The sequence below is a fragment of the Mchenga conophoros genome, linkage group LG8 (assembly GCF_057382185.1).
Source record: "Mchenga conophoros isolate Kocher_MC1m ecotype Shallow Benthic linkage group LG8, M_conophoros_male_GT1.1, whole genome shotgun sequence".
NCBI lineage: Eukaryota > Metazoa > Chordata > Actinopteri > Cichliformes > Cichlidae > Mchenga > Mchenga conophoros.
Window position 1 is genome coordinate 25,905,482 of NC_140533.1, and position 17,288 is coordinate 25,922,769.

The 17,288-nt window shown below is 40.3% G+C and overlaps 2 protein-coding genes across 4 annotated transcripts in view; one reads left to right on the plus strand and one right to left on the minus strand.

The window, feature by feature from the left end:
• The window catches only part of ormdl3 (ORMDL sphingolipid biosynthesis regulator 3), a 52,908-nt gene that overhangs the window by 16,902 nt on the left and 18,718 nt on the right, over window positions 1-17,288 (minus strand). Inside the window, exon 4 of one of the 2 annotated variants that reach the window (XM_085285232.1) lies at window positions 12,148-12,668. The exons of the other annotated variant lie outside the window; for it this stretch is intronic. Within the exon in view, the coding sequence (XP_085141358.1) occupies window positions 12,278-12,668 (391 nt within the window). The 3' untranslated portion in view covers window positions 12,148-12,277. Of the gene's footprint in view, window positions 1-12,147; window positions 12,669-17,288 lie in introns of those variants that run through there. 2 annotated transcript variants of the gene reach the window in all.
• Window positions 1-17,288, plus strand: part of wnt3 (wingless-type MMTV integration site family, member 3) — a 76,659-nt gene that overhangs the window by 7,781 nt on the left and 51,590 nt on the right. The gene's annotated exons all lie outside the window — the stretch shown is intronic.

Consider the following 17,288-nt stretch of genomic DNA (forward strand, 5'->3'; position numbering starts at 1 on the left):
TCATCACAGTGGCAGATTTAATTTCCTGTATAGATGATAATCTTCCCCAATCAGATACAAAACTTGTAATAACAAGAATACAAACAGTTCAGGTGTTTTTTGTTTTGTTTTTTTAAAATGTTATCTATTTTGAGGCTGTACCTTAGTGGAACAGAGCTTTAACTCCAAATTATATACAGGAGGTGTGGAAAGTCTTGAGCCACTCCTGATTTCTTTATATTTTGTTTCCAAGGAGCCAGACGTTCTTGCATTTTTTAAGTGGTCTTGAGCAACACTTCTCCAGGTTTTCTGGAGGTCTTTCAGTTTTTTCCTCAGGCATTACGTCTTTTATGGTCCTTGTACCAGATCATTTTCAGAGGAGCGTTTTTGTGTTTGTTCGTTAAGCCACTTAACACTGACTTATGAATCATTCAAACATAAAAGAGACCTAGCTCAAGAGATGAGCCAGTGTTGTCTCTACACATAAAAGACAACTTAGCAACAGACCAGTGTTTCTTTAGGTGCTTTGTTAGTAGCAGCAGATGAATAGCATCTGAAAGTAATGCGTTTAAGAAATAGGAAAAAAAAAAATCCAGCAAAGGGCGGCTCAAGACAGCCAAAACCCGACACAGGACCTGAGAGATGCGTCTCACCCTTCAGCTGATCCATCTACTGTTCACTGAAGCCTCATTAGAAATGATCTCAGTGGAAAGGTGGCTGTTAAGAAGCCATTCTCGTGGATGGGAAATGGGGAGAAAAGGCTGAGGTTTGCCAAAGTGTACATGAAATGAACTGAAAATCAGTGGATGACCCAAATGTGAAATGTGTGGCTCAGTGAGTTTCTACAGCAATCGAAAACGCAGTAGAGGCTCTATTATGGTTTAAGGCTGTATTTCAGCCAGCGTTGTTCGAGATCTTGTCAAAATTCCCTTCCCTCTCTTCTTCTTAAGGAAGCTTTGCCCACTATTGGTCCCTGTATCCAACTTTTACTGAATGCATCACAGCATTACTTAGAAGATTATTAAAAACCCTAACTGTTGACTTGGGCCTCCCATATTCTTCTCTTCACCAGCTCGGGTTAGTTCAAAACGCAGCTGTGTGTCTCTTAACTGGTACTAGAAATTATGATCACATCACACCAGTTTTAACCAACCTACATTGGCTCCCTGTCGAATATCGTTATCAATTTCAAAATTCTCTTCCTTACCTTTAAAATTCGAAACAATTTGGCTCCCAGCTATCTATCTGAACTCCTCTATTTGTATAATCCTAATAGAGCACTAAGATCTTCCAATCAGATGCTCCTGATCACGTCTGAAGTCCAGAGGTGAGCCGGCTCTTGACCGGCTTTTGAATCAAACTAGTTGATAACTTCGTGGCTAGTTATGCTGTTTACCCATATTGTTCATTGCCCTCCTTTTAACTGTTTTATTCTAACTGTCTTGTGCTATTGCTCTGACCAACTGTGAAGCACGTTGGTCAACTTTGTTGTATTATGTGCTATAGAAATAAATTGTGATTTGAAAATTGATGGAATTATGAACACAGATTTTAATCCACTATGCACCACCTTTTCAAAAAGCACCATTTTTCCAGCAGGACATTGGTTACACACACACACACACACACTTAAAATGTTTATTAACAACAATGAGGCGTCCTTTAAGCTTTTTTTTCTGGTTTTTATTGTTTCTACCAATATCCAAAAATGTAAACCTGTTTCTTTAAATTTGAAGATCATTAAGTCACTGAATCATTAGACAAATAAGTTAATGATAAAGGGAAAATTTAGAAAGGTTAAAAACAAAAGGCAGCCAACATCCAAAGAAGAGCTTTGAATGTCCTTCAAGGAGCCTGGAGGACTGTTCCTGAAGACCACTTAAAAAATAAATAAATAAATTTACATTAAAGCTTGGAGAAGAAAGTTCAGTATAAAGGACGTCATGCTAAATGCAGATTTTCAAGCTCACTAGAATTATACAAACTATGTTTTTGCTTCCCTGTTTCAATCCAAGAAATGAGTGGTGGCTAAAGTCTTTTGCAATGTACTGTAGTCTAGTAAGGACTGTTATTACCATGTCTGAAAGTAATCTGCGAGCACAAACAGTTCGTCCCATCATAAACGATTTGGAAAACACAGAGAAGTGTGTTCTCTGGAGCTGCTTCAATTAGAACAAATGGAACAGTAACAAAGTGTTTGTGCTGAAATTTGACATTCAAATGAGCTTCATAAATTCTCATTAGGGCAGCAGTTATTTAAATTCTGAATGCATGTGTCAGCTATTATAATTAATTAGTTCGTTAATGTATACAGCAGGGTGACTGCAAGCCATATACCACTCTTAATACATTTCTAACCATATCTGAGCACATTTAACATTGACCACAAGTACTGCAGCCTGGGCATTGTTATTGTTGCGACCAAAAGTAGTTATAAAACTTACATTTTCTGAATCGTTGGCAAACTCTCTAAAGATTATACTTAATGGCGTTTTATTTTTGGACTTATTTCCAGTTGATTATTGTAGTTTCAGTTAATTTTTGTAGTTCATTAGTTCCAGGAGGTCAGAGTACAGACGTGTGATGTCATCAGTAAGCGCAGAAAAAAGAAAAACAGTGTGTGAGACGTGAGAACATTATTTGCTGATGATATGCTGCCTGTAAACTCCGAACCTGAACTGAGGAGAATAAAGTTGCCACAAGGAGAATGGAGTCATGTCTTTCTGAGGGTGCAATATTATTAGAAGTAATAATCCTATTTTCAGTTAAAAGTGACAAACAATTATGTAAATCAACTAAAATGGCATTTATGTAACTTTAATATTTTTTAATTTTATTTTTTGTGTTGCAGATCTCAGTTCACATGCACTGCTTTGGCTTGTTGTGCCACTCAGTCAAACAGATCTGGGATACAGAGTTGATTTTTTTTTTTCTTACACAATTATTTATAAACTTAAAAAAAAAAAAAAAAAAAAAAAAAACCTGAACTATTAAAACATTTATTACAGCCCCATCCCCTTGGCCATCAGGTTACATCTAGCCAGTGTTTTTGACCATAAACCTTGTCTTTCGAATCACTGGTGATGGAGAAGAGAGCTAACAAAAAGGTCCAGACAGCAGGGGACTTGTCCACCCTGGGAGACTTGCAAAGTCGCCATGGAGACAGCCTAGGCCAACAAACTAACATTTCATGGTCACGTATTTCTGAAAGCAGACCAAGTGTTACAGAGTAAAAAAAAAAAAAAAAAACTCAGCAATTCCAGGTAAAAATTAACGATCTTTCCACAGGTTCCCTTTCAAGGTTTATTGATTTACACACAACACAAAACTGGAGCCTTATAGTAAAAAAAGTCATTATTATTTATTTATTTATTTATTTTTAATCTTCTTTATTACTGAAAGATAATAGACAAATATATGAAAAGATAATAATTGGATATTTGACAATTACTGGAATGTAGATAAGCTACATAATGTCAGACAGCAAAATGACTCAATAATACAGGAGACAAGTTAAAATTATAAGTGAATTCTAAACTACCAGCTTACATTGATACACATGAACGCAGTCAGCGGGGCAAATAAAACAGGCAGACAAATATCAGACAAGACAAAATCAGTGCAAGGTCCAAAACCAGCACAGCCACTGTCAATTCACTGACAAACATAAACCACAGGAAAAAAAGAGGAAAAAAAACAAAAACAAGAAACTCACATGCAAAGGTCTGTGGCTCTCATTCATTGTATTAATTGAACTGACCTCACAGCCCATTGCTCATTCAGTCAGCTGGGTTCAGTTAATGTGCAAATGTATTGTTTATAAGGTTGGGGAAACCTGCAGTCAGCTGAGACTGAAGATGTCACTTGGACAAGTGACAGAACGTTTCTCCCACTGAAAACGTTACGTCCAAGAGGTCCAATCTCACCTCTTTTAAGAGGTCATACATTATAAAAAGCTAAATAAGAAATGGCTGGATAGCTTGACTACAAGGAAAATCAAAAAAATATGGCACCTGAGGATTACCTGATCAGGAAGAGGTAGTCCAGAACACAGGCAGGAAAAAACTGGCACAACTAAAACTTGAACCAAAAGATGGACCAGATTCAAGAAATACAACATAAAAGAGAAAATGGTGGACAGCAATCAAAACAAAAAGCCACAAAGTAAATCAGTTTGGGTGACCACTTATACTTTACGCAAATACAGTTTCCTCTTCCAGGAACCAATTAATATTACGTCAAAGAAGAGCACACAGCATCATATTGAATTCACTGTACTTCCAGTATTCGGCCAAACATCTGTAAAAGTCCACTTGGGAAAGAAAGGCTGGATGGCTGCATACAAATTTCAACTTCTAAAAGCCAGAACTGTCTATTTGCACAATTCTGTCAAGGTTTAGGACAACAGTGCCAGGTTTCAAGAGGTTTCTTTGTAAGTACTACTTTTGTAGTTTTATGTTACCTTGGACAAGGTTTTATGTTCCCTTGCAAATTTTATTGCTTATTACACCTTTCAAAGAGCCAAGCTGCAGCAGTATACAGCCACCCAGGGGGTTAAAACAGTGCATCTACATCTGTGGTTGAAGCTATGATACGTTTACAGCAGCTGTGCTTTAAACACTGTAGTCATCAAAGCACTGCCAGCACAATCATGTCAAATCATTGTGCACATACAATGGCTGCAATAGCACCAGATCGATTGAAATGTGTCACAGCCATAATCATCACAACCAAAGCACAGCCAAGGTTACAGCCACAGCAATAATCATAATCAGAGCAGTCTGTTATCGTTTAATAGGACAAGTCCTTGGACGAATAATTGAAAGAAATGAGGTGTTCAAGACTTTTGCACAATTCTACATGGATGCAGCTCTTTGTCAAAGAGGCAAGGTCCAAAAACATCAAAAAAAAAAAATCTAAAGCACAGGTAAGAACTGGCCCAATAAAATAAGGAACAGATGAGAGAAAAAAAGCCATGAACAGGTGAAAAGGTCAGACACAATGAAACAGGAAACTGCTGGAGAGGAAACAAATGGAAAGTATCAAAATGGGGATTTACAAAAGCACCGTTTTGGGGGAGGAAAAAAAAAAAAAAAAGTAGCCATGAGTTGTGATGAAACCAAGGTAATGGACTGCTTGGCAGGTGGTCTAAAATAACCTTACATCTAACTTCAGTCAGAAATACTCACTGTGAAGCCAGTGCCATTATTATCCAAACTGTTACAGTTAAATTTAGTGGCACAGGTGCCACTAAATCTATGGTGCTGTGAGCTGCATGTGAAGTAGAGTGAAAATTCAGCAGGGAGCAGAACAAAGCAGGCAGTTAAAATATACTGAATTAGAGAGAAATCACCACAGGTACTGTAGACTAGGCAGAAAGGAGGATGCTGGCGAAGGGAGAAACACTTAGCTAATGTTTACGGCAATGTTGCAGGCTGCAAATACAGCTTAAAGACATCTTTAGTTTGAACCTTCCCAGTCTTAAAATACCCATTAAAATAACATTATGACATCCCAGCACAAACAGAGATAATTTCCCTATATTTCATAACTCACCACGTAGGATTTGGCAAAGCTTACAACAGGGGTATGACTGGTTTAATTCACAGGTGTGCTGACACAAAGCTTTACTAGGTAGCGGTCATTTCTGCTTATTTGGATCACTAAGCTTCTTTAATGTGTCTGTAGTTCTGGATGGCTTTGTCTCAAAAATATTATGGCCTGCTGTTGGTACAGCCAACATCCATATTACTCTGCTTCCAATGAAAAGACATCTGTCTGTGTGCATTACACCCATATGGTTTGTGGATGCATCTTGCTAACCGGGTTTGCTGGTTAAACATAAGGTCTCAGTCATGTAGGTCTACAGGCCTGTCAGCAACAATCTGGCCACCACCAGTCACCAGGGAAAACCGTATGCCCAGACTGGTTGGCAAGTGCACCTTAGAGGTTGCTGGCCATTGCCAGGTGATATCAGTGTATCACAAAATGGTGATACACTGAAAAACCTACTTGTCATTGCTTTGGTTGCTAGCAGATTACCAGGGCCGCTCGAAGTTTGCATGGGCTCATTCAAAAAAAAATAAAATAAAATAAAATAAAATTTGAAAAAGAAAACCCCCAGCCTGAAAAGTATTTGATATATAAAGCTACAATTTGACAGTAATAAATAATAATAATAATCAAATTTTCCACCATATTTTTATGCTCTGAGATGATCCAGCAGAAGGCTTGGCTGATTTGACCCTCTAATATGCTAACTTGATTGTTAACACCTCTGAATTATAGTGAATCCTGAAAAAATGTGATGCTAATCAGGAAATTTGCCTTCAAAATAAAAGGTTGCCACTGCAGCCAACATGTTTCAAAACATGCAACTTTTGCAAAGGTAAAATGTTTTTTGATTTGTGTTTGCACTTTTTACAGTTTCACACCAGATCTGAGATTTTAAAACGCAAAGCTGCTGCGGGGCGGATTTTTGGTGTAGCACCATGCTTGTGACTCCCAGCAACCTCAAGCAACCATTTACAACCAGTTGGGGAATACTCTTTTCTCCCTTTTGATTGCAGATGGCTTTCCAGGCCATATGACTGAAGCCCAACTAAGCAGTCTCTTCTAATGGAAATGTCACTTCTGGCTCAAATAAACCCAACATGCTGGCAATCTAAGCACAAAGATTAAGCTAAAAAAAAAAAGTGAAGGAATCCAAGAATTAGCATTTGGATTCAAAGTTGCAGATGATGCCCATGGGTGGCGCAGTTACAACTCCACACCTATAAACATTTCAGATGTATTGGTGCATGCTGAAGGCTATGCTCACGGACACGTTTTAAAGAACAATGTCATGCTTTTGAACACGAGCATGACTTATGTGGTTTGATGTTTTCTGTGTACACAGGTTATGTCATAGTGTAGGTTTTCCAATGTAGCACACATTTACCCCATCCAGACACGCTGCCTGCCTGACATAAAAGCACACCCATGCAGACTTTCAGATATTTGTACAAAAGCATAGTTTCCTTAACACATGGTCAACCATTTGGAACACACACGCGCAGCTTAAGGCGTGTCAGCTTGGCTCCACTAAGCTGCCAGAGTCTATATCTGTTAGTCTGGGTGCTTTAGGTTAAAAGCTTTTAATATGAACAATGAAAAATACAGTGGCACATAAAAAAAAATAACAGCACAGGAGTAAAATAGCAGGATGACAGAAAAAGAACTGTATGGAGAACGACCGAAATAGATAAAAGGTGCTGCACAGAGCACAAGGGGAATGGGACGTAAAGAGAAAATTGCAACTAATGATTAGTTTCATTAACATTTAATATCCTGGTGATTACCATTTGATTTAAAGGATATTCCAGCAATTAAGTCCTGCACTTCCATTATGTTTTGGGACTATCACAAGACAAATGAAAAAAGGGGCAAAAGCTCACATTTCCTGACTTTAGTGTCTTGCAAGTTTTGCGCAGAACTTCCCATAAAGCCTGTAATGCTAATTACACCCATTGTTTCAGGTTGTCACAGCTTGTTCAAAGCAGCACAGGGTATTCACAAAATTGTCTCTGTGTCTTTTAGAATCCTCTATGAAAAGTAAACTATTGCATGTGGAGCTGTCAATTAAATAACTGACTACAGTACACTTAATGCATGTCGTTTGGGTTATATGACTGAATTCTGCCAACAGACATCTCGGTACCATTAAGCTGCAGGATGTATTTGCCGTACAACCACAGTCACCGTCACCTCAGTCAGATTACATTGCTCAACATGTTGTATATGTTCCTCGGGGAAACTGCACATTAAGCAATGTGTACAGAACATACTGAAGGCAAAGGTCCAGAGGAAGTGGAGCATTAAAAAGAGCACACGACTGAACATTACACACTCCGTGGCAGCCTTACTGGCAGCTAAACAACAATTTCTGGACATTTATAGTTAGGTGAAAATGTTGCATTTTCTTTGGGTCACATTTTCAAATTGCTGGTTTGGTTTGAGCAGCTGTTTCAAATAGAAGAAAAAAGCTACACAGTAGAAGCAGCAAATCGTTACTATTTTACCTCGATAAAGGACTCCAAAGAATTGACAAATCACTTCAGGGTTACAATAATCTTGCCAGCCATTTCAAAAAGAGACAAGAGGGTCACCAGTGTTTGGACCCGTTGCTGACACTGTCACACATCATGTACCACTGCTGACTTTGTCTGCAACTCACATACGTGACACGCAATCAGTATTTCTTTTCCCTCTTTCTCCCTCACTCATGCACACTTCTTAGTCTTTTATGAACTAATGTTGGAAATGTGGTTTTTCTTGAAAGAAATCAGCCAAATATTGCATCAGATTGAATAGAATCAGCTATCATTTATGATTTTTAATGGAACATCTCCACGGGTCATCTATTATTTATTCTTTTGCTCAACTTAATATTTTCCTTCTTATTTGCCAGTCTCTTAAAGACCTTTTCTTTGAAACTCTGCCTCGCAGGCTTGCATTCAAGAGTTGCTCTGCTGATGCCGAGACTAATCTTCTGCAGTTATCTGTTAATTAAGCTGGCTGATGTGCTCCCTTCTTGCCTAATCACACACCAGAGTTTTCCGTTTTGGGCAAAGCCAGGTTGTACTTCTCTGTAGGGTAGTAGAGAAGACCATTATATTTAGTCTTCAGTGTTTTGGCAGTGTTGTTGCTTACAACTGTATTAAAAGTTTCAGAAGTACAATCATTTTTTTCAGACTATTATCAAACCCAGCAAGGCTGGTGCAACTGATTTTCAAAGAAGCTAAATATATTGTGTCTTTAACCAACCACCAACTGGCCAAGGAATACACATTTTCCCCAGGAAACCAAAGGAACCAGGGTTTAGTTTTTAATTTCACTTGCTAAAACTATTTGTGAAGCTAGCTTAAGATTCTAGTTTCTTAGCTTTAAACTCTTACTGTAATAAACCTGACATTCAGATTTCTCTGAGAGCCCTTTCATAACCAATTACAACTTTTCAAAGCTTCTAGCATAGCTGTAGACATTCTCACTGTGTCTCAGTTTGAATTGGTTAAAGTATGCAGTGCTGCTCTGAAAACCTTGCAATTGCACTGGCCATTAATAAATCGCTGTGGTCACCTGTAGTGTGTAAAAAAAGACACTGATTTTTGTGCAAACACTTACCAACTACTCCCTAAGTCAGGGGCGTCCAAATCTAGGCCTCAAGGGCCCAGCATCCTGCAGGTTCTAGATGCGTCCTTCTTGTTCTTCTTTGTGTTTAACGGCGGTTGGCAACCAACGTAAAGGAGCATTACCGCCTCCTACTGTTCCGGAGTATGGGTCAGACAGTGAGCTTACAGTCTGTATCCAAAAAACAATACAAAACCGAAAAAAAAGACCCTACACTCTTTCATAAACACCTATATCCTTCAGAAACCCCACCAGTTCCCTCACCTGTACCGTACTACCCTCCAACACACTCTTCAGATTAAATTCCCCAATTCTCTGCTCCTTCAATCTATTCTGCAGAACTGACCTCTCCACATCATAACCCTTGCACCGCAGTATTACATGCTCTACTGTCTCCACCTCCTCCTGGCACACTCCACAAAGCCCTGTCTCATGTTCTCCTATCATCTATAGTATTTTATTTAATGCACAATGTCCCAGTCTAAGCCTGGTAATGACCACCTCTTCTCTCCTATTACCCCTATACAACCTACACCCTGCCACCCCCTTCTTAAGATGATACAATTGCCTGCACTTACTCCCTGAATCCCACCGCGTCTGCCACTCCTGAACAACCTGCCTCCAAACAATACCTTTTGCTTCAGATTCGCTGCTTTTAATTTCCATCTCAGTCCTATTTTTAGTCAACGCTCCTTTTGCCAACCTAGCCACCTTTTCATTTCCACTGATTCCTACATGAGCTGGCACCCAAAGAAAGTGAATATTGCCACCACAACACCTTATTCTGCTTATAGTCTACAGTATACTATACAGCATGCCCTGCCTTGTCTTCAAACAAAATGACTAGACTTGGAAGAACAGCTGCAGAGTCAGAACACACTACCACCTGCCTGATTTTTGAACACTCTACCCATTTCAATGCTACCAAAATTGCTACCATTTCAACCGTGTACACTGCCAGTCCATCCGAAGTGCGTCTCTTTATTTCAATATTTTTTTGATGGAATGGCTATTCCAAAACCCTGTACTTCCAGTATCTGGACTTTTAGCACCATCCGTGAACACATGAATACACTCAGAGTATTCATTCAAGCTGTGAAAATGAAATGCTGAAACAAGATCGACGACTCCTTTCAATTTTCTCTTCAGATCCAGCAAGTACCAGTCCACAGGAGGGGTCTCCAATAACCATGGAGGAACCACAGGGAACACTACTGCAGGACATATTTTAAGTTCATACACTTGACACTCCTTAGCCCACTGATTCCCCACCTTTCCAAAATGATCCTTCTGACTTCTTCCATACTCCCAGCATTCCAAAAGTACCTCCTTTGTGGGATGTGTGTCACCATGACCACCAAGATGAACCCAGTAATTCACCGATATTTGCTTCCTCCTAAGATCTAGGGGCATTTCTCCCATCTCCACTTGTAGGGAGACGTTTTAAAAGCTCCACAGCACACTCCAAGGGCTTCCGATTGCAGAACATCCAAACGTCTCAGCACAGAAGGAGCTGCTGAACCATATGCCACACACCCATAATCGAAGACCGATCTAATTAATGCCTGGTAAAGACTTTTCAAAGCAGAAGAGCTCGCTCCCCAACCCCTCCCAGCTACACACCTCATAACATTAATAACTTTTTTGCATTCGGTTTCTAGATGTGTCCTTGATCCAACACAGCTGATTTAAATGGCTAAATTACCTCATCAACTGTCTTGGTAATGATCACCTGAATCATTTGATTCAGGTGTGTTGACCCAGGGTGAGAGCTAAAACCTGGGGACACTGGGCCTTGAGGCCTGGAGTTGGACAACCCTTCCCTAAGTAGTAGTGAAACAGAAAAGTGAGATGCAAACCAGAAACTTAGAAGTTCACAAAACTTTTACTTTAAAGTTAAATGTTCTCTGTTTGTTTGTAGTTTATGGGGCGATCGTGGCTCAAGAGTTGCGCGTTCGTCTTGTAATCAGAAGGTTGCTGGTTCGAGCCCCGGCTCCGACAGTCTCGGTCGTTGTGTCCTTGGGCGGGACACTTCACCCGTTGCCTACTGGTGGTGGTCAGACGGCCCGGTGGCGCCAGTGCCCGGCAGCCTCGCCTCTGTCAGTGCACCCCAGGGCGGCTGTGGCTACAATGTAGCTGCCATCACCAGTGTGTGAATGGGTGGATGATTGTGTATAGTGTAAAGCGCTTTGGGGTCCTTAGGACCAAGTAAAGCGCTATACAAATATAGACCATTTAACATTTTACCATTTTTTTATTGTTGCAGACAAGTCGACGTCTTACCTGAATAAAAAGGTCTTAAAAAAGCAGCAGGGTTGATCCTCCCTTAGCTCCGCCTAGCAACTGGAGATTACGAAGGAATCAGTCTGTAGACATGTGTGCCTGAGGTCTTAATCAGCAGATAAAATTTTTGTCCCTCTTTTGGCCTTATTTCTTTTACCTGCTGCCTTTTGGTGTTAAAACTGATTTCATCTGGCTGGAACTTTATAGTGTGTATGATGTAAGCTTTATGGCCCTTATGGTGCATTACACTAAAATGAATCACAGAAAGCAATTCGAGTAATTACTCTGCTAATCAGCATGAGTGCATTATGTGTATGTATCAGCCTCAGCTAGAAAACATAACACTATATTTCTAAGCTTTCATTCCTTCCTAGAAATACTATGTTCCCACCAACACTATATGGCCAATAAAACATTTAATACTGTGGTAAAGATAATAACACTTGGCAAAGCAGAAATGTTTTGGCTGCCTATACTGTAATACATCAACCGATTCTATTCTTGTCACTCGATTTCTCCTCGGATGCCAATAAATGACAATAAAAATGGTTCTGAATTCAACTAAAAGAGTGTTTAAGTTGAAGTATAGACTTTTACAGCACACTGCAGGTAGACAGCTTTCTATTTACATTTTAATATTCATGTCACTTCTGGACAATGTGAGCTACAACAGCCTTTGCTGTATTCATGTAGGAAAACATGACTCTTATGTCATGTGACTTATGTCTGCATTATGCCAGTAGGGATCCCAGTGTCATTAGGCTGCAGGACACATTCACTGTCAAGCCACAGTCACCTCAGTCACATTGGATAGCTCGGCACGTTGTACATGTTCCTCTGGGAAAACTCACATTAAGCAAAGTCTACAGAAGTGACTGAAGGCAAAGATCAGCAGGAACTGAAGCACTGAAATGAGGTCATGTGTTGAGATGTTCCACCCCGATGCCGATGACTGAAGACTACAAATTTCAGTGATATAGATGGAAGGCACTGACTCATGTCTTGGGGATGGGCTTGTCAGCGAGTGCGTGGTGACTGTTCCTTTACCTGCCGGACTGAGGCAGCTCAGAGGAAAGGAGCCAAATGGATCCATCCTCTTTGGGATCCCACCACCTGCAGAAGGTGCTCTAGGGGTCCACTTTGTTATAGATGCCTGGGTGCCAACTGGCTTCAGGGAAAAAGCCCTGCCTGGGGAGAGGGAAGTCTTGGCAGCTCTGGTTAGACTGCTGCCCCTGAATCTGGATAAGCAAGTGAAAAGGGATATGAATCAGACAGAGGGATGGATGAATTAAAGCACAGGAGAGCTAAAGACTAGTCAGAATGAAGTTAGCCATTCTTCATTCCTTTGGTGTTATTTGGTTTGCAAAGATAGCCTTTCAATTTTCTATGACTTTGCAAACTCTCCTTTAAAAATTAGCTTTTTTAAAACAAATGGCTAAATCACAAAGGAAGTGTGTAAATGTCACAAAGTACAATTGAGCGGACTGTGATTATGGTGCAGTGTGTGACCGTTCATGTGGAATTTTAATAGGCAGCCCAAAAACTCTCTGCGCTCTGCCTGCAATGAATTCACTTTCCCACATCAGCCAGAGGGAAAAAATGTTATCTCCTGCAAACCAAAACCAATTTGGTAGAGAATAAACGATGCACCCGCCCAATTGCCAGACACTAAAACCTCTGATCCCTTGTTATCTGCTTCATTTCTTTCATTTTGACACGGCAGTAACTGATTGTAGAGCAGGAATACTCCATCACTCTCAGAGATCATCATTTCCATGCAAATAAGAAAAGTGGACGAGCAGACAGTACACTTAAGAAGCACTGAGGTATAATATCCCATGGCGGATCAATAAACAACATATGGAAGTGACTCATCACCAGCGCATTCACCCGCCTCATCCTTCTGGCAAAGTGCTGAGGCAAGGCTCTCCCCACGTCTGCTCCAGATCCGATAAGGAGAGATGTTCCCACTCAGACACAAGGGGCCTGCTGGCAACAAGTCCATCTCGTTTTATTGATCTGCTCCACCAGGATCTAAGAAATATGACTGAGAGCTGATTCCCTAATGGGAGTGCAAATAGGAGCAGCTTGACCATGGCCTGTCTGCATGATACATGCCAGGTGGATGGACAGGCCACTCATCTTCTCAGCTATCGGCTGCCTGCCATGCCTTGTTTCTAAGTCAGTGCTAATAGTCGGCAGACGGTGTCTTCTGCTCTCCTAACCATCACCCATCACTCTTAGACATATACACATATAATTCCTCCTCACCCCTCTCTACTCTGTCCCCCTCAATCTAAACTCCCACAGGGGAAGAGGCGAGAGCTGTGGTTAGGGTTAAGTGTTGCAGTTATGGTGATGCACGTACATTTTTAATCACACTTATGTCCCTCTTGTAAGGCAGCAGGCTTTTTGGTCTCAGGCTCCACCATTTATATTCAAGCCCACTTCCTACAACTATAGATCATCTGCATTTGGGCAGGCTTTTGAAATTTACTGACTTTAATAGTCAAAGCAATATTCGACTCTGTTAAAGTAAAACATGAAAAGTAATCACAGAGAAAAGTTCCAGTCCATCAGTCTAATGATGATATCTTTTAGCAATATTGAAAAGGTAAGTGATAGGATCAGCCCAATCAATCATTTTGGCAGGTAATATTTTTTTACAGTATACAAATGCAATATTGGTTCATCTAGGGAGCAAATCAGGGAAACTATATTAATGTCTTAAACTTTATTAAATCAAATGAATGTAATAAAATGGGATTTAACTAACTGAAAAAAAATTACCATTAAGCAGCTCAAATTTATTTCCCTTGTAGATCACAATTTACAGTCAGTTTTTCAGTGCAGCATCAAAAGGGATTTGAGATTAAGCAATAAAAAACACTGATGGAAGTGAAGACTTTCCACTATAATTCAAAGGGTTTAACAAAAATATTACATCAACCATTTAGCAAGAACCCCCATTTTCACGAAAGTACTGTAAATTGATTATTACAGTTACAACAGGGATTATTTTTAATACTTGGATGCAAACCCGTTTCAGTCAGTGATTATCTGAGGCCTGAAACCAGAGGAGTCATTTACTGTGAAGCACCAACCCTTTAATTTTTATGCTGTGCCCCCCTTTTGTTGCTGGATCCCTTTCATTGTTTTAAATCATCTGCATCCTCCTGTGTTACACCAACCGTCTGTATATCCGCCTTCATTTCACCCATCCTTCTCTGTCACCTTCATCTTTTACTCCTGTCTAGAAGCTCTATCTTTAATAATCTTTGTCCAATATATCCACTGTCCCTCCTCTGTCCCTCTCCACCAGTGTGTGAATGTGAGAGTGAATGAATAGTGGTATTGTAAAGCGCTTTGGGTGCCTTGAAAAGCGCTATATAAATCCAATCCATTATTATTATTATCATTACTGTCCCTCCTCTGGACATGTCCAAACCATTTCAGCCTTGCCTCTCTAACTTTGTCTCTGTGTCTCTGGTATATTTTTTTCCACTCCTGTCCATCCCGGTCACTTCCAATTTAAATCGTAGCATCTTCAACCCTGCCACCTCCAGCTCCACCTCCTGTCTCCAACCTGGATGTACCAGCACACTTTAATTTACGGCCCAGCTGATACTTTTCCAAGATTCCATGTGGAAATTCTCATATACTCTGTACACAGTTTTTAAATTACTTCACCTTGCCTACATGTGCTACTGCAAGCTGCTTTGCAACCCACTTCCCCATTTTTGAACATAAATAATTGTACAAAGAAAAAGAAAGTTCTTTGATTATAGTGGTCCTGAACTTTAGTTTTGTGGTTTATTGTTAACTTTAATGATTATTCCAGTAATTGTTTGGACTTTTCTTTCATTAAAAATTCTGAGCACCTCTCCAGCCTGCAAATATCTTCTCAAACAATGTATTAAAATTTTAGGAGTCTATACTGGAATGTGGTAATGTTAGGAGTTAGGGTTAGAATTTTAAAAAGATTTAATTATATTTTAAAGAAAATTAAAACACATTTTGTTTTGCTTTGACATTGCTTTATCTAATTATCCCATAATATTTTCACAGAGGAGTGAGGACTAAAGTTACTAACTAGTAGAGGCTTCGAAGTCTGATTCATGTGTAACACTTTTGCTTTCTCCAGGCAAAGCAGCAGGATATTTCTATTCACTGATGTATATGGGAGTTACAGCAGCAGCAGCTTGGCTGACCTTGGTGCTCCTCATGTATCAGCCAAGAACCCAATGTAAGCCCAGGCAGAGGGAAATAATCACTGTGAATAATTTCGTAATGCTTTCACAGAGGAAACTGGTCAGGCAGACAAAAAAAAAGCTTGACGATGTGAAGCATAGAAAAAACATAGAAGGTTTACTGGATGGCAGCGAGACAAAGAGAGGGGATAATCAAAGAGTAATGTAATAATACATAAAACTGTAGTAAAAAGGAGGGATGAATGAAAGAAGGGCCATGCATGATAAAGGGGTGGGGTGATATGGAGGCAGTGCTGTGTCCAGAGTCCTGGGATCCTGCTGCAGTCTGCATTATTCATGGGAAAGCTAGATTCATCCAGGGTGACTTACATAGCTCATCATTTACATGCTATCACTACTGAATTATTTAAATAATGAGTTGTGAGTTTGATGATCCATAAAGCATGGGGTGGGCTCCCTAAGGGGAAACAATGACTAAGAGGTTGGTCACAAGCAGCTATGGCTAAACTAGATTCAGAATAACAGCAATTTACAGTGTAAAGACAAGAGCAGAGAGACGTCTTGAGTAATGCACTGACATTAATAAAGTTGATGTTACACTAGTGACCAGCTGGAGACCATGGCAGGACCAAAATGTATGCGACCGTGTGCAATGAACTTTGAAGTGGATGCTTGGCAGTGAGTTGCTGGCTTCAAAATGACAATAAAATGGCAAGATGAAGTCAGTCTGCTATCACCCTGCGATTAAACAGGCTCAAGTTGTCAAATACATGTGTTTGTGATAATGACTGTGACAAATCAGAGAAAACTGCAAATCTGTGGCCAGATGAACTTAAATTACTTACATTCAGTTTAACCAGAAATTCATATAACTGCAAAGGAAATTCCCCTAAAGTGACATAGTTGCTGCAAGATGGCAATTTAACTGCACAATGACATTGTCAGAATATGACCAGAATACAACGAGCTGGCATCCAGTTGAGTCAAGTCCCTTATTGCAAAGTGACACATTGCAGATGAGTTAGTTTCACTGACTCACTCAGATTGTGTCATGGTCCTGGGCCATGTGGGCCCAGTATTCTTAGTTTTCATGCATTTTTGTATTTTGTTCCTTATTTAGGCCATGTTTTCTGAGTTGCCCTGTTGTGTTGTTCCCTAAGTGTTTTCCCTTCATGGCTCTTCCCCCCTGTGTGCCCTCTATGTATTGATGAGCCCTCGTCTCCCCTTGTGGTTGTTTCATGTTTCCCCAGCCCGTTATGTCGGTGTTTTCCCCGTGCTCTCTCTCCTCCTGTCGGAACCTCTGCCTCTACATGTCATGTTCAGTTCACCCCGCCCTGTCTCGTTATGGTTATCTGTGTCACCTGTGTTCCCCGTGTGTTCCCACTTTCCTCGTTAACCCTCTGTGTATTTCTGTCTGCGTCTTCCTCTGTTCGGCGTCGCGTTCTCCCTCATGTTGTGTGGATCTCCCTGTGTCTCTCCGCGTATGTTAGTTTACTTTTCCCAGTTTAGTTTTGTATTTCCTATGTTCTGCCATTCCAGCATTAAAGCTGTGATTTTGAGTTCATCCCCGTGTCTGTGAGTTTTGCTATTGGGTCCTTCTCCTGCCTGCCACACAACGTATCATGACAGATTGATTGTGACAATCTG